Source organism: Squalius cephalus, assembly GCF_949319135.1.
Source record: "Squalius cephalus genome assembly, chromosome: 18".
In the NCBI taxonomy this organism is placed as follows: domain Eukaryota; kingdom Metazoa; phylum Chordata; class Actinopteri; order Cypriniformes; family Leuciscidae; genus Squalius; species Squalius cephalus.
The window spans coordinates 18,434,551-18,458,099 of NC_137139.1; the positions used below are offsets into that span (position 1 = coordinate 18,434,551).

Consider the following 23,549-nt stretch of genomic DNA (forward strand, 5'->3'; position numbering starts at 1 on the left):
ATGAAAAAATTGACATGACAATTGAGCTGACAGAGACATTCTCATTCACCTTTTAATTTACAGTATAAAAAATTAACTGACATGATATTCTTCATAACATCTCATTTTGTAAGTCTTCATGAATATGGAACAAAATACAGGCAAGTGATAAGACTGTAATACCTAATAATAAAAACAGCCCTGACTACTAAGCTCGATCAAGCTTTATTCTATGCAAAAATAAATCATCACATTACTGTAATTATATTATTATTGTTAATATTATTGCTATTATTAGTAGTATTGCATTCTCTAATAAAGAGATTTACTGCTAGTTATTTAGCTCCAGCTGGAGAACATTCACCTCTCACTGGCTCGTCTTGTGCCGGGGTGTTTCCTCTTTAAGTGCTTTAACATGCATGTTGTGCTCCCGTGAAAAGCAAGTTCCGCCTTGCATGTATTGCACATGACAGCATTCTTGGTTTGAAGTTTTGTGAAACTTTCACACACCTTGCTAGTTCAGGTTTTGGTTGCACTCCGTCATAATTCGCGCTGTGTTTTCTTCTACCGCAATAGCATTTGTAACGGCTGCATTACACTCTAGCGCTACAGCGCCGTAGCGGTCAAATCGCGATATTGCAGGCCCTTACATTAGGTCACGTGAGATCAAACGACTACTCGACAACAAAGATATTTGTCGACAATTTTTTATTGTCGACGTTGTCGATAATGTCGACTAATCGTTTCAGCCCTAATATCGATATATTGTTTATATTTATAAAAATGTCGTTATTTCAAATGTAGGCGCGTTGCTCGTGGCAAGCGCGCTCATAATGTAAGAGACGCCGGCGCGACCACAACATTGCCCAACATCAAATGGCAAACGTAATGCAAGCGGAACGAAACTGCTCGTTATTGTGTGGTTGAAGGACCGTTTATCAGTTTGGACCAAAGCAGCACGAGCCAATCGTGATCATGCGACACTGTTACTACACGGCGCTAATAAGAGATCCAGTAAAGAAAGCATTTGAATTCGCCACAGAAGTAATAACATCGCTGCTAGATCTAGTGAGAAACATTCACATTTCTCCGTTATTAACAGATCAAACAGCGCTGACGTGGAAACCAGGAGAAACATTGTGCCATGAATGAACTATAGTGTCCACAGATCAGCAACATTCACCATGGATTTACTGTAGTAACACTTACTGCAACCATGGAGGTTTGGCAGGAATAGTAGGCTATAATGCCTTCAAGTAACATTACGTCGGTTTTATTTTGACATTAATACAATTGCCTCAAATGTTAATCTGAACTAAAATAAACCTTTATTTATAACTACTACAATATTACATAAAAAAATTTCCAAGGAGCTGTTTTGTTTTATATGCTCCTAGAGTCAATTATAGCTCCAGAATTGCTCAAAGTAAAAAAATATCATACTTGATGATGTTAGTTTTAATTATAAAAAAAAAAGAATAAAAAAAATATCTTATTTAAAAATGTTGCAGAAGCACTTGTTCCTATGTGAACTGCCTACCTCTTTGCACTTCAATAAAAAAGACTTTGTGGTATTTGGCATATTTGTTTTTGCAGTAGTTTTTGGGGGGTTCATTTTCCTGTAAAGATATCGAGATATATATCGTATATCGAGATATAGCAAAATATATCGAGATATATTTTTTGCTCCATATCGCCCAGCCCTAGTTTTTCCCTTTTCACACCATTCTTTGTAAACCCTAGAAATGGTTGTGCGTGAAAATCCCAGTAACTGTGCAGATTGTGAAATACTCAGACCGGCCCGTCTGGCACCAACAACCATGCCACGCTCAAAATTGCTTAAATCACCTTTCTTTCCCATTCTGACATTCAGTTTGGAGTTCAGGAGATTGTCTTGACCAGGACCACACCCCTAAATGCATTGAAGCAACTGCCATGTGATTGGTTGATTAGATAATTGCATTAATGAGAAATTGAACAGGTGTTCCTAATAATCCTTTAGGTGAGTGTATATATATATTCAAAATTGCAGACAGTCACTGACCAGCATTGACCATTCCAATATGGCGGACGGCTTTTGTATAGCGGCCCATTGGAAAGGCCGCTAATATGGAATCTATGTCTATAGTACAACTGATGTACTCTCAACGGCTAAAGAATAACCATAATGCACTGTGAGAGTCCCACACCTAATGAATTCCAGTGTCTCGCCAGAACATGGCGCCTGCAGCTGAATCCTCCATTTCCACCACTGGCTACAACGTAATATCATACAGGTATAAATTCCTTTTAAATTGATTATTAAATTATTTAATTAAGATTTATACATGCTAGTTTCCATGACAGAGTTCAAGATAAGTCTTTGTATTACGACTGCAGCTGCCAGTTTGCGAAGTTTCAAATGATGATTAAACAGCAAGCACAAACTGCAAAAGCAGCAGCCCTTCCGGCACACTCGGTTTTCGAATTCACTCACTCGTTTTCATTCACTCCTTCAAGTGGCCTATATTAGTGGAGTAACATAGGGAATAGTGAATGAGGGTATAGACGGCGATTTTGAACACAGCTTATGTCTCCCTCATCTTATAGTGCTGGGGGTGCTCCAGGATGTTTGAAAACCACTGGACTAATGATGTCATATGCTTTGTGAACTCAGTGAGTTCTTCGTGTCATTCCATTTCAGCATCTTGTGGAGTGTAGCTAATTCAATTCAAAATCACTTCAGGAATTGTAAAGGAGCCAATTTTTCGAGGTCCATGCATTAGGCCTCTAGCTAGAGTTAGCATCGCTGTTCTTCGTGTACTTCAAATACTGATACCACAGTGGTGTTAGATGGTGGAGAATAGAAACACAGCTCCTCAGACAGAACTACCAGTGGAATCAAATAGGATCTCTTAACTTGTCTTATCTTTTCGTTAAAAATAAATAAATAAATAATTATAATTATGCCAACTCCTGACTGACTACATTTATTCATTTAGCAGATGCTTTTATGCAAAGAGGCTTACAAATGAGAAACATCACAAACAATTTATCATGAGAGCCAACAATATTTGCTGTACACAATGCCAGATTTAAGTATAGATTAGTTGCTTCTTCAACAAATGCCAATGTTTGAGTGAACAATTTAGAAGCTAACAAAGACAGAAACAGAGGGGAGCGTGTACAATTTAGCTCTTAAAAATTTGCCAAAGTTAAGAGAAACATTTTTCATGAGAAAGGCAAGCAAGCAGAAAAGGATTACCACTGTATTAATCTGCAGTCCAGTGAAATGATCAGGACCACTTGAGACACAAATAAAGCCTGCTTTTCTGTACAACAGCTCATCTCCTCATTCCTCATCTTCCTCTCTTGCTCACACACACACACACACACATCCTCATTCCATTATCTTTATGTTAATCTGAGGGACTTGCATTACTCTTTATAAGCAGAGACCTGTCGCATAATTATTTAGTGCCTAAATAAAATAAAGGTAACACTTTACAGTGAGATTCCATTTTAACATTAGTTAACTATTATTTAACAAATCTCAGCTTACATGAACTAATAATGGAACAGTTGTATTTTTACTAGCATTAATAAACAGCCTAATGTAACAAATGTATCGTGCATTGTTAGGAAATGCATTAACTAACGTTAATAAATGGGACCGTATTGTATAAATAAAACAATAATTGAACAGCTAAAATAAAAGGTTTACTTCCTAATCAAATCGCCATCAACAGCAATGCTGGGAAGATATTTAAACTGCATGCTGACTAAACATGCATAACGTTACCCATAAAGAGGGGGGAAAAACATAAGCCATGTTCCAACTTTAACACTTAAAGTTATAGCTACAACATAAAGCGCACACATTCAGAAAAAAAAAAACACAAAGACATTCCTTATTAGCTAAACTTGTACAAAGACCAACCTTTTAAAATAAGATATATTCACTATGACTAAGTTAAATTACTATCAAAATGCCTCAGACAAATAAATACCTACAGTAAAAATAAGAAACAGTAAAAAAATATGGTACTTCTGTGACGTGGTATTAACTATTATAGCTAGTGTTTTTGATACTCTTTTTGTCCGAAAATATTTTACCTGCAGTCGTTCACGTGACGCACGTGCAGATAATGAAGTGATTGAAGGCCGCGTCTTCATGGCTGGCAAACGATAGGACGCTTTTGCTGATTGTTTTAGTTGTTTGTAGTTGTAAATATCCATTCGTCCAGGGTTCTTTTTGTTCTCTGAATTCTAAAGTGCCGCGTGATTTATAGGTGATTGAAACCCGTTCTAAACGAATGCGCGAGCTGTAACCGTATTCAAACGGAACCATTCGCTAAATTCACGGAAAAGAACCGAAACAAACAATAGTGATTCACTCACAAATCGGACATCGCTAGTATTGGTTCTAAGCAAAGGACAGAAAATACTAGATAGACGACATGCTTGCTGAAATATTGTGAGGGAAATTGTGAGTTCTCTCAGTTCGCAAGTGATAAGGTGATTTTTTTTGTGTTTTTCAACGGCTCTGGTCCGACTGGTCGTCCCGTAATTTCGAGATGACAACGCGTGACGTTCTACTGGGTCACATGGTACAAGTAGGAGCTCTTTGAAAATTCCCAGCTTAATTTACAAGTTGTAAATATGAGCTCTAGGGAGTGGGACGTCCCTGGTGAAAAAAAAAATAAGCTAAGTGTTTATACTTGCAGCCATACTAATTATCAGTATACTTCAAGTGTGTTGATGATTAGTTAACTTGAAGTGTGCTATTTTGAAATCACTAATTTTGTTTTAGTTGTAATTAAATTGTAGGCTAGTAAAGCATAACTTTAAGTGTATTTAGTGTACTTTTTTGTACTAAATCGGACTAACTTCAAGTATACTTAGTATACTTTAAGTATGCCTGTGTAGGGACTAATTACATGCTTGATTAGTGATATTAAAGTGTACTTTATTTGTGTTACAAGAACATTACAAATTCATTACGAGTGTCTTCGAAACATACAAGCAATATACCATAAGTGTGTATGTATATATAATTTAGTGTATAAAAAATTATTATTATTATTAAATTTTTTTTTTTTTTTAAAGATTTATTTTTGGCATTTTATTAGGATAGGACAGTAGCTATACAGGAAGTGAGGTGGGAGAGAGAGAGTGGGGATGGGATCGGGAAAGGTCCACAAGCCAGAACTCAAAACTCTTCGAAGTCTAACGAGCACATCAGCGCTACATTTTGCACTACTTCTTTTTCTTTTACTTTTCTTTTACAACGTAAATTACACGCATCCATACCGAAAACACTAATTTTGAAGCAGTTATGTTTATTTTTTTTAAACTCTATAAGACAGTTTGGGGTGTGATTGTGTGTAATTTGAACAAAACGTCAAAGTATCGTTAAGTTATGTTTACCACAGGCTTTATTTTACTCGTAAATTAAAAAGAAAAAAAAACACATTATAAAACCCATAGGAAAATCTCGAGGGTTTTCTGGGTTTTGACTTCATCCTTGCAGCACTCCATTGTTGCAAGTGGGAGTGAAAGTTATTTTGGTTAAAGATTACGAGGGCACATGAATGGAAAAAAAATTACGATATAATTTATAAGTACTGCAATATTCCATAAAAAAATAAGAACTGTCCATTTTAATTTCATGGTGATTTTAAAGGTTTCTCGGACTCATTTTGTAAATGCATAAATCGATTTAAGTGACACCATACAAGAAATGGCACCCATGGTCACCTAGGCTATATCGCCTAAAACTGAACCTACCTATTCATGCGATAAAGCACAAGTACAGCTGTACTGCACATCTCATCTTTGCAGTTAACTATTCACCAACAAATAAGAAGTTGCCAACAACAAAATATTGGTCTGCATGACCTGAAACGCATTGTTATATACTGATCTTGTTCAAACAAATTTATATATGCTATTTTAGAGTGTATAGATACTATGGCCATTTCATCTCTCTGCATGCATATGAAAGTCAGTGTTTCCAGAAAACCAACCTTTTGCCAAACAGTCTGTGTGTGCAGGTGTGTTGGTGTGCGAGTGGGTGGTGTGAAATTCAAAGCATATTAATGTGAGCATGTTCTCTAGATAGCTATTAACAAGTTTATAATTAACGTTGTAAACTCAGTAGGGTGTAGGGGCTGTGAAGGGGAACCAGTGGTCGCTGGCTAAGTGAGTGTATTGAGAGGCCATCCATCTCCTGTGACCGTATCATTTCTCTGTTGGAAAAGCACTCCACAGGAAGTCAGGCCCTACATGTCAAATTAGAATGGAATCCCAACAGGCCATTGTTAGGCATCTACATAGTTCCCTGGGTTATGTATTTGAGGAGATCTGAGACTAACCTTCAAGCAAATAGAGGGAAAGACCAAGGTGAATATAATTGGAAATCAATGCACAATAATTTTCTCTTTTTACATTTGCACTTTGATTCAAACAAGTGGATTTTGCCTTAATACACCGTTATAATATCTCTGTTTGGGGCGTCACCTTAGATGTTTGACAGCACAGTGAGGGTCTGAAATAATGGAGACTGTGAAGGACGAAGCCCCCCTTCACCCAACCTGCTCAATGAAATGACTGGATTAGGCAGTTAATTGCCCAGAGCTCGGACATGGATTGACATCCATTAAACAATTACACTGTAAACTGATGGCGCTTTGAGGACTGATTGCGCTTTGCTAATTTGCATTCAGTCATGTTTGCTTTCATTCTTTTCTTTAAACGATTGTTGCACAGGCTGCAGTTTCTAGATATGACTTTCTGTGAATCAGCCCTTAAGTATCTCTCTTCATGGTGCCTGAGTTAAAGGGTTTACCAGTCCTGTTTCTGGGGACTTTGTGTTATTTAGTAGAATTGGTGTCAGGTCAAATTGAATGGGGGGCGAAGAGGCACATCCCTTAAATCCAAAAACTACAGAGAGCCATAAAAGACGGTGTTTATTGGGAGCACACACAACTCATTACACTTCTCATTAATTACCAGATGATAAAGCAGCCACTTGCATATCAGCCTGTGGTGCAAATGGAAAAAAGTGCACGTTAATTTTTCTAATGATTATGCAAATGATCGCCAAGCAGGCGAAGGTTATCACGTCTGCATGCAAGGCAGTAATTACCGCCTCCAGGGATAAGCACGAGACGAAATCATTAAACAGAAGAGCAGCAATGCATTTAAAACATCACCTTAACAATCAAATAGAACTAAGTGGTCAAACTAAAAAGTTTGACATTTAGAAATTAATAGAAGTTTTTAGGTACACTTAAAAAAACATAGTATCTTAGCATATTTCTATTTAGGTCATTTCATTCTAAATCCTCCCCTTAGTGGTTGTAACGCTTTAAAGTTTGTTACACTTGTTACAAGTTTTAACTGTTCCTCTAGTCCAGGGATATCCAAATTCAGCCCTGGAGGGCCACTGTCCTGCAGAGTTTTGCTCCAACTTGCCTCAATTCAACTGTCTGGATGTTTCTAGCAGAGATGGTCTTATTATTGGGAGATAAGAGGGTCAGTGGCTCTACCAGTGGCCTTGACGTCATTCAATTTTGTTCAAAGTTGTACGATAGTCAGTCACTGTTTGTGGATATATAGAAATTAATGAGAAGTGCAATTGTCAGTGATTTCTCTTATAAGGGTATGCTTACACAACACCATTTTCAACTAAAAGCTGAAAACTTTTTGCGCGTTTTGGCCATTCATTTACACGACAACAGTGTTTTGGGGGCCTGAAAACGCAAGGTTTTGAAAACGATGCCTTGACCATCTCCATGTAAACAATAAAAACATTAATTCGTGAAAACGGTAACATCATGCACATGCGTATTATAGGTTCATGCATGCGTATTATGTTTTTGTGGGGTGTTTATTGACAAAGTGAAATCGCCAACTGCTGGCCTGCTTAAACAGCATTTTTGGGGGGTGTAAACTCTAGAAATAGATCAGTCCAAAAGGAATGTTTGAGAGCAAACATGTTGAAGATTAGCCGATGGGCTGTCGATTCATTAACAAGCTATTCATTGATGAGCTATTTCCTCACATTGACATCCATTAAAAATAAAATAAACGGCTTCTTGTCACCTTCTCTGCATACCGCAGTGTTAGCAGGCATTACGCTTTTTTCAGCTAAGGTTGCAGGCTTGCCTTCAAGTGGCTTTGTTTCTAGTATGCCTAGTAAGACTTAGCCTGGCAAGCCAGACCTACATCAAGATGTTAGGTCTGGCAACTTACCATAGACACGGCTCAATCCGAGGGGCGGGATAAACGGCTGTCTTTCAAATTCCCTCTGCAAGCAATAGGACAGCGCTTCAACCAACCAGAGCGTTTACCCAACAGCGAAGCTAGTTGATAGATTTAACTTTTGCCATATCTGGCCGGCAAAACTACGAACACATCTTCCTTTTTTTAAGAATGACTTAAGTGCCGTTCTTTGCTCTTTTCTCAAAGAAAAACTTAACTCCAAGTCCTCCAGAGTCGCAGCCAAAGCCGATTCGAAAGACTGTTCGCCAGCAGCAGCAGCCATTCTTTGTTTTCAAGTAGCAGGGAACCGTCGCAACTCTGTCGTCATTATGTTGAGCCCGCCCCGCCTACTCTATACACGATGTGATTGGCCTGACCCAATTTAGGTTTTTGCAGCTCGAAAGTCAATGGAGAGTTGCTAGACTACCCTGGCTGCAAAATACATTTTGCTGCCGCTAGGGTGCATCTAGATTTCTAGGCTAAGTAAGACTGGCTGCGTCCGAAAACTTAGGCAGCTGACTTGCCATGGTGCCCTATCAGGCAATGACTTTACAGGCAGCATTTGCACATGAAGGTTCCTCACGAAACTGATTTCGGACAGACTTCTGCGGCAGCGTAACGGTTTAATGATCTACAGCAAAATAGAGAGAGCTTTGGTGAAAACTAAGCTATTTAATCACTACAATAGTAAAAAAAATTTTTTTACTACAATAGTAATTTCTCGCAAGAAATGACATCAAAAGTGGAAAACGTTGGTCAAAAACATATTTAACATATCATATAAAAACGAAGGAAGCATTTATCAGTTTTCGGACACAGCCCTTGATTAGCTGGTTCAGGTGTGTTTAATTGGTGTTAGAGCTAATCTCTGCAGGACAGTGGCCCTCCAGGAGCAGGATTGAACACCCCTGCAGTCAGTAGCAGACCCAGGCTGAGGCGGCATAGCCTATACTTGCTTAAAGCAGTAGTTTACAAGGCGAGTATAAGGCACATCCCCACAAACAGCTCGATTCTCAAAGACAATTGTCTATTCTCACTCATCTCAGTCAAATTTGGATTTACTTTTTTAATACATGTTCATGGTTGCATTGTGAACAATTTATCAGTGCATGTTATTCCAAAAGACAAAATTTTTTTGTTCTCGTAATCTTTAATCAAAATGTAAAAACTCTCTGAAAGGACATCAGGTAGCCCATTCATTGTATTAACCAATAGCCAAATAGCTATTTAGCCACTGTTTTTGCATTCATTCTGATATGAAAAAGTACCACCCTATTTTTGTCTCATTCAAAATTCTGTTTCACTTTCTGGCCGCGAATACCAATTCATGTTGACTTTAAAGCAAATGACATGTCTCCAGACCCTAAACCTTCATTAAATCTATGACTTTTGAAATGACTGCTAATAATGTTGACTCCTGTAGTATTTTTCTCATTGATAAGACACTTAAAGTGTTAGTTCACCAAAAAAAAATTCTGTTATCATTTACTCACGCTCATGTCGTTTCAAACCTGTATGACTTTCTTTCTTCTGCGGAATTCAAAAGAGGATATTTTGAAGAATGTTGGTAACCAGGCAATTTTGGATACCATTGACTTCTAGTGTATGGACAAACATATCTCAAAATATCTTATGTTCCCCACAGAACAAACAGGTTTGGATATATGGGTAAGTAAATAACAGATTTTTTCATTAATTTTTAGACGAACTATCTCTTTAAAGCGTCTGCTCGACTAAATAAACTAATGTTGACCTAAAAAAACACTTTGTTCAGGTGAAGGCAGTGGAAATGACATTGAAGACAAGTTACACACAAACTATGAGCATAAAATGATGAAGAGCACAACTGCGGATTTCATTACTGTTAGCTTGTTAAGGCTTTGTAAAAACATTCATCAGAAATGTATGCCGTTTTAGATGAAAGAGAACAGCCATGCAACAGGTGATTAAATTAAGCGAGATAGGCTACTGTGTACTGTGACAATAAAAGCTCTTGTTGATATTGGATTTGTTTAATCAAGCGAATAATAAAGTTAGATGCCTCTCACTAAACAACATTCTCCATAATAGGCCATTTTTTTAAACAAATCATTGAGAGCCATAGCAGTTCAGCCTCATAGCAGTTGGGGGTTGTGCAGTGCTGACCTAATGCGGAACAGCATCTCCAAAACCCGTGAAAACACACTGAAGACACACTGCACAGACCGCCTTTCCCAGTCGTGAACTCAAAAAAATATGCCTGTATATAAAAAAAACAGTAGCCTACATTCTACATCAACCAAAACATCCTGAAATCAAGATTAAATCGTAAAGGTTTCGTGGCAACCAAAATTTTAAAAGCATCAGCGTTCCTAACACACGACTGTGAGGCTTCTATCCATTTGATAGGCTACGCTTTTCATACGACGGTAAAATATTTTAACGAAATTATAATTTAATTTATAATCGTTTAAATCTTAATATCGAAATACAGATTATGCTATAGGTGGATCTTCTCAAAAGCAGGCACAAACAGTGCCTCGAGTAGGCTATAGGCTATGCAAAATAACACGACAAAACTTTCAACAATAATCTTCTCGTGCGTAGTATTACCTTTTTGTTTTGTCCTGCCCGTGCGAATCTCCAAAAGTCAGTGAATAAGAGTGAGCTTCTTCAAACTTCAATCAGATTTTCATCTCATACCGGAGACATAGCGTTATGCCAGCGGTTAGTTTGGGTTTCGGACAGATGCGTCTCGCACGAGTATCTCCATTGGCTCAGCATCAGTTACTTCGCCCTCCCCTGAATGCTCACACGCGCGGTCTGCATCCTGGATGTATGCTTCCCCTAGTTACTTATTTGACACTTGACAGAGAACTAAAGTGAACAGTTTGTGATCACAACTAACAAGTATAGCCTAGATTTATCTTACAGCCTTTTAATTTAACTTCAAAGTCTTCAATTGGCAGACTGCTCAAGACAAGAAATTGCTCGCTTTACATAATCTTATTCTGTTATTATTTGCAATGACAGAAAATTGCTTGTTACTAAAATAATAATCATTGATATCTGATTTGTTGATTCAGTGCATTTCCCTAATCGTCACAATGTCAGTTAAAATCTTTGTTCTCGTCATACAGAAGAAAAGAAAGAAACACGTGCTTCCACTGGAATGCGTGATGTAGACTTTCGAAATGAAGAATTGGTGATCCTGTTGCGATCCTCCCTCGAACCCTCCTGTGCCTCGCATGCTCCGACTATTATAACAAATGACATGGGTTATGGGGGTGCAGTGAGTGACACAGCCTCACTAATGAAGTGCATCGGTGCAAGCTGTCATTTAGTAACACTACTGCCCCCTTTTGGTATTCAGTAACATTGTCGTGTATCAGCAACACTGTGACTCACACCATTAATTCCAGTGAATATCTCTCTGGAAAAAGTTTCTGTTTAGCCACATACGGTAAAGTCGTTACTGCAAAAAGGCCATTATTTAAAAAAGGCCACCATTATGGCCCATCAAAAAAAAAAAAAAGCGTGTGTGTGTGTGTATGCACTGTGAAAAACAACAACAAAAAATTCATGATTTGCTATCACAACCTTTTTTCTTTTGTCAAATCAACTTAGATCATTTATGGGGTTCTGATAACTTAATATTTTGAGTTTCTGTTGATTAAACAAATCTCCATTGTCTTAACTGTTTTAATTTCAATGAACTCAAAATTTTAAGGCAACCAGTTTACTTACTTTTTAAAGTACAGATTTCTTACAAATAATCAGCTGTATACATCCAATAGAACCACAAATGAAGCATGCCATAATTAAGGGCAAAGCAGATTAATCAGTCATGGGTCTGTATCCATGGAAATGGAGCGAAATATTTTTCTCATTATTTTCGAGTCATTAAGCAAGATACTCTGTGCTGTGGCCTAAAAGCAAGTTGTACTACACTTTAAATGTGGGCTAATTATGCGACAGCACCTCATTTAGCCTGTAATTGAAAAATTTCTGACTACCAAAAAGACAATTAGTGAGCAAAATACATATTGGGGTAATGAGTTAAAATGGAAGCGTGCATTGGTAAAACCAAGCAACAAATACAGAAAAACAACAGGTTGCTATAAGGTTTTTTGGTCCATACATGAGATAAAAGACATTTCAGATTAATATAGTGAATAATTTCTGTTGCCCTTCTAATTGTTTGCTCAAGCAATAACAAGTCTTGTTGTTACAATATATTGAATGTGATGAATAGACCTGCAGTCTTGCACACTAACAAAGACAGAGGTCCACATGAACAAACATACAGACAGCACACTATTCAGTGTAACTAATTATGACTCTCCTCACTGCCTCCATGGTGAACTCGATCAATTGATCTCATTTGCACATTCTCCAGAGGAGGAATTACTGCCCGTTGTCTCCAATCGATCACCTCTGCAGAGTCTCTGTGTGAGTTCACTGCTGAAGACAGGAGGTCAGCAGGAGGAAATGAATGCTTGAGTCAAACTCCTCGACAGGCCAACACAAACATCTCAGACACAAAGAAGAAACAAACTGAGGTGGGAAAACAAAAAAAGGCATTTTGTCACACTAAATAGGGCATGATATCAGAAGCAAAAACCAACACTGCCTAAAAAAAATCTGTATTTCATAACATTGTGTTATAGCATATATAGGCTATTAATCATGTGAGCAGGGACATAACTATATTCAGTAGCTTTATCTGAACAAAACATTACAAAACAAAAATGAAAAATGGAAAAAGCAAAATTCAACCACTGTTTTAGCCAACAATTTTTTTTTATTTAAAGTGTCCAATTCAGCATAAATTCACTGGACTAAAATCATGCAATTTGTTAAGTATGCAAGTGCTTCCACCTACTGTTTGTTTATATGAATAACCTGTTTGATGATGCAACGTCTAAGAAATTATAATACATTAAATAATAAAACTATATTACATTTAATGACTTTGGAACAACCTAGTTTTGAAAATTACCATTGTAACACTTTTGGGTACAGGGTACAAAAAGACCTCGACAGTAGGCTACACTTTCCAAAAAATAAAACAAACAAACCAAACCAAACCTGATTCGCTCTCACCCTGACGTCCTGCTAGAATGTTCGAGCATCAGACTTTCCAAATGGTAGGAATTGCGGATGTGATTGAGATTTAATTTTAGAAATGTTTTCACCCAAAACTGGTGTAGCGACTTCGATTCGAAAGGTCAGTGAATAATAAGAGTTTACTTAAGTCCCCCTGTGGTGAAATTTTTTAATGTTGTTTATATCTATATGGTGTTTTTATATGCTTTAAGACAAACCATATGCAAATTCATAAGTCAACATCATTGCTGAGTATTTTCTCTTTAGAACCGCAGTGATCTAAAAACAGTCTCAAAAATGCGGTTTGAAATCGCTGGTGTTTCTTAAAGCTTTTTTGGGTTAAAAATGATCCATAATAAATTTTTGAGTAAGTACATAACCAGCCAGTGTTCAAAACTATCTGCTTGTCTTAGCTCGATTCAAAATGGTAAGCTTGTAATAATCTTTTTAATTCCAGTGGTAGGCTACTGGTGGATTTTTCTGCGGGAAATTCGAGCATGTCTTTGCGTCATTACGTCACACCTGTACACATAAATAATGTGTCCTGGAATAGCACTTGGGACTCGGGAGCACTTCGACTCGGCGCAGTAAAAAGTCACGCCTGAAAAATCCTCTCCCCCTCTCCCTCTCACTTCTGTCATTAGAACCAACGTGACTTTTTACTGCGCCGAGTTGAAGTGCTCCCGAGTCCCAAGTGCTATTCCGCCAGACATTATAGTTATCCTTTTTACCCGCTTAGAAAAGCGCCATGTTTTATTTTGTGTTACCATACTTGGTCGTGTAACTACTTGTGTAACTGTATTTAAATAGGGAAAACGTGGAGGTGTTTGGTCGCTTCTAACTTCAACTCTGTTTGGTCCCTAATGAATGAACTGGGCTAAGCTAAGTGCTATCAAAGTGTAGCCGCGCGCCAGAGCGATTGAGTGCACGCACTGAGGCGAGAGAGATATGTATCAACTCGTCTTAGTTAAGGGAATAACATAGTTTAATATGAAAAAACGCTGGAGTGTTCCTTTAAAACGTTGATAGAAGGTTGGGTACGTTGTGCCAACGTTCTGTGTTTGCTGGGTATTGTGTGTGAGGATGTTGGAGGTGGAGATTTATAGCCTTTTCTCACAGCACTTGATATAATTAAACTTAGCAATTTGATGGCGGATCCAGAAAGGTTCAAACAACAATCACCAGTGACAACTGGAGATTCACCCGTTATAAAATGCAAAGGTGGCTACAGAAAAAAACAGACTGCAACCGGGCCCATGCGAAAACAAGGATAAATATCGGAAGCGCTTTTGAAAGGTGGCATGAACTCTGTGTTTTGAAGCAGTTCAAAACAGACGCAGAGACAACTTTTTTTCTGCTGGACAGGTAAGACATAAGCGATCGTTAGATCAGCACGATTTACTGCAATGCAATTTCCCCTTAGTTGGTCAGATCAAAAGTGGATGTTACTTACTTGTTCAGATGACATTTTCCGGTGAAAATTCTTATGTTGGTCATACTTCCAAAAACATGCCCTTGGAGCACCACCCAAGATCGTTGCCCTGTTCAAGTTGCTTTATAGCAACGCTCAGAGCTGTGTCCGTATCAACGGCAGAGACTCAGACTGGTTTCCCATCTCCAGTGGCGTTCGCCAGGGCTGCGTGGCTGCTCCTGATCTCTTCAACTGCATCATTGACCATCTGATGTCCAGGGTTTGTGAGCGGGTCCCCGGAGTGAACTTCGGCAGTTACCACCTGACTGACTTGGAGTACGCTGACGACACCATCCTGCTCAGCACGTCCTACAGCCAGCTGAGAGACGCTCTGGGCATATACAGTGAAGAGGCTGAGAAGCTTGGCCTGCAGGTGAGCTGGACGAAAACCAAGTTCATGTATGTCGGTGATGGACCGCATCCACCTTCCCTGCGGCTTGGCAATAACATTGTAGAGCCTGTCAAGAACTTTGTGTATTTGGGATCCATAGTGACAGACAACGGGGACCTAAAACCAGAAATTACCCGCAGAAGAGCCCTGGCTGCGTCAGCCCTGCAGTCTCTCTGGAAACCACTCTGGCGGCACCAGACCATCTCACGCAAGACGAAGATCCGGATTTACAACTCAGCAGTACTCTCCATCCTGCTTTATGGCTCGGAGACTTGGCCCTTAAATAAGACACTGGCTGCAAGATTAGATGGCTTTGATAGCAGGGCTCTCAGAACCATCGAGAACATCAGGTGGCCCCAGCGGGTTTCCAATCAAGTGCTTAGAGCCCGCACATGCCAGCCCAGAGCATCCTGCCTGGCTGCGCAACGTCGCACCCGCTGGTTTGGCCATGTCCTCCGCCATCCTCCTGACCATCCGACAAGAGCCATTCTCCAGTTTGATCCGAAGGCTGCAGGCTGGAGACGACCACGAGGTAGACCCCGCACCCGATGGCTTGACGTCCTTGCGGGCGACCTCCAACAACATGGAGTTGCTATGGAGGATGCAGAGCAGCTGGCACAAGACCGTCAGCACTGGAAACAACTGGTTCATCTGGTCGGCTCAACGCACAGGGATGGGACGCCCCCCTACCCATCGCAGGAGCCAAAATAATAATAATAATAAATACTTCCAAAAAGTAGTGTCACAGTGTCTGGGTTGTGTTCCCTGGGTCACCACTAGATGTCCTCCATCCCCACGGTGTATGTCACATTTAAACTACATTCCCCACGATCCTTGTCTCTTCATTGCACTCAGCTGTCCCTTGTCACTCATTATTACACTCAGCCAATTCCCCATTAGTATTGTCATTTACCTGTGTATTTATACCCTGTCTGTTTTAGTGTGTGTTACGGAGTCCTTGTTGTATGTCACTGAGGCCATCCTTAAAAATATTCTTGTTTGCCGTAACCCGACCGACCCAGTCAATTTAGGTCCGACCCAATTATTTATTTATTTTTCCTTTTAGTCCGACCGACTTGCCGATTGTAAACTTGCGTTAAGACCGACCGATTTTTTTTTTTTACTCTTCAAACAACTAATACAAATGCAATAAAATGATATTAATTATATTTTATTGTGAATAAATAGGCCTACATAGGCTACGCTCTTTCTTTTAAATAAAAACCCGTGGCGTCATCTATGATTAGGCCTATAAGGGCTGTGTAGGCTGTAGGCCTATGCAAAAATGAAAGCGAAATCGCGACACTCAGATCCACGAAAAATATGTTTTAGTAGGCTAATTCTATGAATTACACTGCGCAAACCAAAAGTAGGCTATTACCCACCGGATGAAGAGGGATCGGCTCTCCACAGAACATAATAGCCTATTCATTTTATTTTATTTTTCGTGTTCGCATTTATGAGGAAGAAACAATGTTACGGACGTGACCGCTCTGAAAGCGGCAATTAAAACTTCACAGAGATCTCAAACAGGCATTTAAAACACCAAATATTAAGAATGGGCATATCAAGCAAAATAAAATTCGATGATTGATCGAAAATTGTATCTCTCCCCCCACATGCTCACCGGCAACGCTCCGACAGTAAATTTCTCTGTAGGCTACTGTCTAATAGGCCTGTGTTGTAGCCCGCAGTCATTAAAAAACGATTTAGTTTCATATTCATGTTTAAATAAAATAATATATATATATTAAATTTAATGTTGATTATATGAAAAGTGAATAGCATGAATAAGATAAGATGATCCCGAAAATATCGGAAGACAAATGGAGTGGGCAGACATGATTTTAACCACTTCATTAAATTTGTTTTTGTAGAAAGTCTGTCTTTAAAGTGAATTTCGTTTTGTATTAATTGTATCTTAATTTTGATCAATGTTTCATCAACCAATTTCCTGTATTTAATAAATAAGAGGTAGGCTAAATAAGGCAATATAATCAGGACACGGAGTCGCCGGCGCGTGAACTGGAGCTGGTCTCAGTCTTAAATGAACCGAAACTCAGCGTATAAGCTACTTGCCTCACAGACCTGAGACATATACGTATATAGGCCTATATATAAAAAAGCATGAAATGTACACGTTTAAACAAAACAATTCAAAACGAAAGAAAACAGACTGCTCTCTGCTTATGTAATGAAATGTGCATTTCTCTCTGGCGCGTTCACTATAGGCTACTGCGAAGATCGCGTCAGCATCGTCAACTTCATCTTTGACACAGAAAACACTTGTTTATTAATAAACAATTGAAATGTCTCCTTGATATATTTGACATACTAATAATCATCACTTTTCCCAGTTCTGACAGCTTAGGCGCGTTGGCAGCGCTCCCGTTACATGAATAGGCCTATAATATTACCGCTATAATATTATTCTTTGGTGTTCAGTTTATACAGGTTTTCTAATTGTTATTTAATGTATATATATATATATGTCAGTGAAGTCCCGATATGCAAATTTGACCAAAATTGTACTTTTTTTTTTTACATCGAATCTCGAAAAAAAAAATATAAACCGACCAACCGACCTTTTTTTTTTTTTTTTTTTGCTGTTACGGCAAACCAAAATATTTTTAAGGATGGCCTGACACTTCGCAAGTCTGTTCCTCATCTGTTCTTGTTCTGTTCCTTGTTTGTTTATTTTGTATCTTTGGACTGCTAATAGGGATTTTGACCCCTGCATGAATGACGACGAATTGGATTGCCCTACTAATAAAATTGCTGTTTTTGGATCCACCTGTTTCTCTCCCTTTCCTGTATGTGTGGATCGTGACAAGTAGAATCTGTGATTCTGAATGACAGGATCCACAACGGCGCGGCGACTGACAGCCGCACATTCTCCTCAAAACATTGGATTCATCCACGCTGTGCAGTGCCGAGGCACAATCCACGCAAAGTTAATAATTCTGCGAATAACTGCAATTGCAGATTTCGAACAGAGATGGTGACAAAGAGGAAAAACTACAGACTGCAGCTTTAAGTCACAAACTACCATGTAACCAATCACGTCAACATGCGGGCGGGCTTTTGCATATCATTAACTATGACCACATTGAACCAGTGGAGTCTCAAGAGAAGACAGGTTATCCCGGTATATTTTTCTGTTGATATGAAAAATTGGATAGATTTAGCAATATAGTAGGTGTATGATGTATATTACGATGTTATGATGAACATGCCTTTCTCCACTCACGTACTGAGTTGTTCAAAGCGTTTGTAAGGATAGACTAGGCCTACTGAATATTAGAAGGCAGCTGCCTGACTGATGTGAACAGGAACATGGTTTGTATAACATTAGCAACACATTATAAGCTGTTTGATAACGTTGTCAAGCAAAAGGTTAATCCTATTAATTACGGTTATGTGTCTGACCTTGTAAAGAGCGATACCAATGTGCAGAGTTTACCTCAGTAAGTTGACTGAGTGGATCTCTGAGCTGGTGTGAGTGAGTGGAGGCGGGGTTAATTTGCATATTCATGGATCCGCATATACTGAATGAAGTAAGGGTGAAGTTGCATTCAGGATATTTTAAGGCATGAATAATTTTATTTTACAGGAAAAAATGTTTGAATATGTCATTTTGGTGATCAATGATGAGTTTTAAGGGATACAATTATTGACTACTACAGGAGGAATTTAAATGGTTTATTATCAAAGACAATGTATAAGGCTGCAACTGAATTCAAATCTTCTCCCTGTTCCCCCACATTCAGTATCTCGTGTGCCCAGATCATGTGAGTGTAGAGTAGTAGATGTACTGTGTAAAGCTGTTTCCAGTCATTTTCTGGAATACTGTAAGACTTATCAGTGTTTGGTCTTGTGTGTGGGAGTTGCTACTCTGTGCTTCTGTCAGTGTGACTGCTGCCAGCTATCTATGCCATGCATCAGTGTTTCTGAAGAGATGCCACCCTAACAGAATGACAATCTATAAAAACAAACATCCTAATTCCATTTCACAGCTTTAGATTTGTCACATGCTGCAAATGATTAACTTGCCTTGACTCCAAGATCCATTATATTCCAAAACATTATGATTACATTGGCCTCATTTTGCACCCATCTTTTCGATGTCATTATGTAATTATTTACAAAAGAGGTAACAAGGTTTACCTCAATCAAAGTGATCCGATAGATAGATAGATGTTCAGCTAATCAAATGAAACCAGAATAGTTAGATATTCAAATCATTTAGATAAAATATCAATACTACCATTCAGATGTACAAGATGATAACTGTGGGAGACACACTGTGCCAAAGGCCTCTGGAGAAGCACAAACAAACCAAGACCAATTCAGTGTGACAGCAGTCAGCTCCCTCAGGACCACCATGACCAAGACAACCGACAACAGCTGCCAAACACTGCCTGGCAGCGAAGATGAGGGGGAGTCAAAGCTGACTGGTACCTCATGCTATACAAACAAATTCTCTCTCATCCAAGTCCAAATGTTTTGATGATTTTCATGAAATATAAGACGATACAAACAGCATCCGAAATCCTGTTAAGAGATAGTCTGTATGAAAAAAAAAAAAATTTTGAAACGGAAAAAGACAAATCCAGAGGGGATTAAAGGAATTAACCCCTTACCTGACAGGGATCACTGGTGATCCCAGATTATTTTAGTTCAAAATATGTTTGAGCTTATATATCTCAATATTAATAACAGTCTGGTTAATTTTGAGTCTTGAACTATAAACTCTCAAGGGTTGGCTTTCTAAATGTATGTGTGTTATGTTTCTATTCAGAATTACTTATGAGCAGTAACCTTTTTATTTTGGGCATTTCATGTATGCAGCACTTGCCAAAATTGGGGGTGATGAGCAAGGGGTTAAACAATTGGAGAGAGAAAGAGACAGAGTGAGAGAGTAGAAAGAAAGATAAAAAGAGAAAGTCGTATCAGGAATAATCACAGCATGAGAGGGAGAGACATGAGGCGGTGCTCTGAATAGGAAACAGAGGGAAGGATGGGAAGAGATTAGTGCTGCACTCTGTGGACTCATCACTCAATGAAAGAACACTCTGCAAACAACAAGGGTGCTCAGCCTCAGGAGAACTGCATGGGAAAGGTGCGAGTTTCGTTTTAGGGAAATACAAAACTTGCTGGAAAACGCTTTGGACTTACTGGATATTTTCAGATCAGGATAATCTGTTTGAAGAACTTCTAAATATGGATTGATACATCAAAGTAAGAACAGAGGAACCAGATCTAAGAAGGTTCTAAGTGACTTTCCTGGTAGGCTTTCCTGTGTATGTTGTGCTAATAGAATACGTAAATTTGAATTATAAATCATATTTACAGACTGTTTTATTCTAAGTGCATTCCTTGCCCCAGATACTGTCCATCTGCTCTTATGCTCTGATGATCTACTCTTGTGAAATACTGGAGGACATGACAAATGTAAAGTGACCTTTTTAGGATTTAAGAGCAGAGGGCTTCCTGTGTTGAGTGTTTCTCCAACTGTGCCAGCACTGTTCCTGATGTAATCCTTTTAACGTGCAACCAAAAGAATGATCTCTTCATATTATATGGTTTTGATCTCGCTCTTGTTTCGGATCTCAGGAGCTAGTTGTCCTCAGGGCTGCCTGTGCACCTCTGACATACTGAACTGTGGCTCTTTAGGTCTGGATAGATTCCCCAACCTGCTTCATTTCACGACTTCTGTCTTGGACCTCAGTCATAACAGACTAACATGGCTGGCAGCCGACAGCTTCTTTGGGCTCCCAAGGCTGCACACTTTGCATATGTCCCATAACCGCATCTCCTTGCTCAGCCCTGGAGCTTTCCATAATGTCAGCGGTCTAAGATACCTGGACCTATCTTCCAACAAATTGCAGATGGTGGGAAAGTATCACTTCCAGAACCTACCGGCCTTGGAAGTGTTGTTGCTGTACAACAACCGTCTTTCCCGCGTGGAGAGCAACACACTAATGGGGCTCGGTAGTCTCAGAAAGGTTTATTTTAGCCTCAACCAGATCACAGACTTCCCGTTCTTCTCAGTTCGCAAGCATAGCCACCCCAACCTGGTTACGCTGGACCTCTCCTCAAACCGTCTGTTTCGTTTGCCCATGGATGACATTGTGCTGTTGCCTGTTGCGGTGCAAAAAGGCCTGTTTCTGCATAACAACAGTCTGGAGTGTGATTGCTCTGTGTACCGCATGTTTTGGCACTGGGAGCAGAAGGGATACGCAAGCGTGAAAGACTACAAGGATGACTACAAGTGTCTGAAGTACGGTGAACCTCAAATCTCAATAAATTTTCTGCGATCTGCACACTTCTTTGAGAACTGTACGATTGGGAAGATGATATCCCTGATATCCCCAAAGGCTGATAAAGTTGTTTATGAGGGTGAACAAGTGAGACTGGACTGCACTGGAACTCTAAACGGAGAAGACCTGTCCTACAGCTGGATCATTCCTCATCAAGAGAACATCTCTCAGCTGATCCAGAATGGAACTCTACGTCTCAATCAAGACGGTAGCTTGGATATTCTTGCTGCCCAGTCCATAGATTCGGGGGTCTACCAGTGCACTGCTGTGGATAATACGAGGATGATAAATGAATCACGAGAAGTGAACCTAACTGTCGTAGCCCAGCGCTCCTCAGAGGAGCCGTTCAACACAGGCTACACCACTCTTTTTGGGTGTGTTGTGACCCTTGTCCTGATATTGATGTATCTGTATTTAACCCCATGTCGCTGTGGTTGCTGCAAACCTCCTCCCCCCTCTCCAGGCATCTCAACCTTTGGGGAAGACCGCTGCACTCTGGCCTCTATCTTTGCAGATCCTTCAACTGATCGACTCAAGGGCAAGTCTCAGTCCGACAGGCACGTAATGTTCCTTGAGCCACTCATGGCAGGGAAAAATGGCCATCTGAAAGCTGCATTTGTTGTTGAACAGCCTGCAATTGAATGGGACACAGAAAACATTACCATTATCAGTGAAAGAAATTACTCAGAGTAGCACATTTGTGACTTCAAAATCCCACAGGATTGCTTAAACCTGTTTGAATTATAGGTACAAGTATCACCAATTAATCTGTCATTATTCCCTAATAAATAATTTTGATCCTCAGATTTAGAGGGTGTCTCCTGTCTCACAGTATGAAAAAAATGAATGCATGGGACTGTGCTGCTGAAAATCCAAAGCGGCAAAATGTATATATTTAGAGACCCTAAGAGCAAATGTATTGAATTTGCTCCAAAAAGCTCAAAAGTCACTTGTCAGTAATGGAGCAATTTGCACAGATCAAAACATTCAGAGCTTCCTCTGATTTAGTCAGTTACACATCTCCTTTAGATGGGAAGATAGTGACCACAAGTTCTTCATGTATAGTTTTTCAGAAAGATAAAGTCCCGATCAAAAACATCTAGATGTTGTAGATATTATACTATAAGCAGACAGTGATTTAAAGAGAGGACATTTCAGTAATCTAAATCCTCAACAGAAGACCTTTAGATCTATTTAAGACTAAGGTTTAATCTCTTCAGTTGTGACATTACTATTAGATACATCTAATATTTTATGTCAAGAAAACGAGGAATTTTGGTGCGGAAACATGATGTATACGAAAATAAATGTTCTACTAGCCTGCACCTAGCAATTGTGAAAAGCAAATAACAAGATAAATGAAGAAGCAGCAGGGAAGGCAATGTAGTGATGTCTGTTTATGTGTGATATTATTCATTTCTGCACTTTGCATTAAGCAAATTGCTCTTTCATTACAGAGATGTGCAATGGGAGAGGATTAACACCCCTGCCAGAATTTTCCCTCCCACACCATGCACAGTATGCAAACTAAAAGCAAAATATGAAAATGAAAGGGTACCAAGGTACAGAGTTAATCCATGCAGTCCATTTCCAGATGAGATCAGATTATCTGCGGCAACCCACTTTCACATACGTAATACGACGACACATGTCCCCTGGTTGTTTGACAACTGTTGTGCAGTTCACAAAGCCCTGCCAAATGCAATGCTACCAGATTCAGTAATCTAAATCCTCAACCCTAAATCAACCCAAAAATAGGCCTGTGATCGTATTCAATCATTTCTCATTAGATCTCATTATCTTTAAGTCTGTAACATGTACATCCTATAATGCCAAAACATTTATCCGACTCACCAAACTCATCTCATTTTATGTGGTTAAAATCAAGTCCCCCTTTTCTGTGCAATACAGAGGAACAAGAGAAAAACAGTTTGTAACTCTATAAACAATTTGTTTATAGAGTTGTTTTAAAAGATGAATATATTAAATGAGAGATGAGATGACCAGGAGTCAGATTTGAGCAGATTACTCTTTGGGGCAAACCTAGATT

The 23,549-nt window shown here is 39.2% G+C and overlaps 2 protein-coding genes across 3 annotated transcripts in view; one reads left to right on the top strand and one right to left on the bottom strand.

The window, feature by feature from the left end:
- klhdc8b (kelch domain containing 8B) overlaps positions 1–11,063 on the bottom strand; it is a 139,242-nt gene extending 128,179 nt beyond the window's left edge. For both annotated transcript variants that reach the window (XM_079848928.1, XM_079848927.1), the window contains exon 1: positions 10,819–11,063. The gene's annotated coding sequence lies outside the window, so the exon portion shown is untranslated. The remainder of the gene's footprint in view (positions 1–10,818) is intronic.
- A 9,083-nt stretch (positions 11,064–20,146) lies between these two features.
- LOC307145599 (amphoterin-induced protein 3) lies at positions 20,147–23,467 on the top strand. Its single transcript, XM_079848924.1, has one exon. The coding sequence runs from the start codon at positions 20,741–20,743 to the stop codon at positions 22,190–22,192; it is 1,452 nt and encodes a 483-aa protein (XP_079705050.1). The 5' UTR covers positions 20,147–20,740; the 3' UTR covers positions 22,193–23,467.
- The last annotated feature ends 82 nt before the right edge of the window (positions 23,468–23,549 follow it).

Coding starts and splice junctions, on each gene's coding strand:
- LOC307145599 (XM_079848924.1), top strand. CDS start 20,741: ATGATCTCTTCATATTATATGGTTTTGATCTCGCTCTTGTTTCGGATC.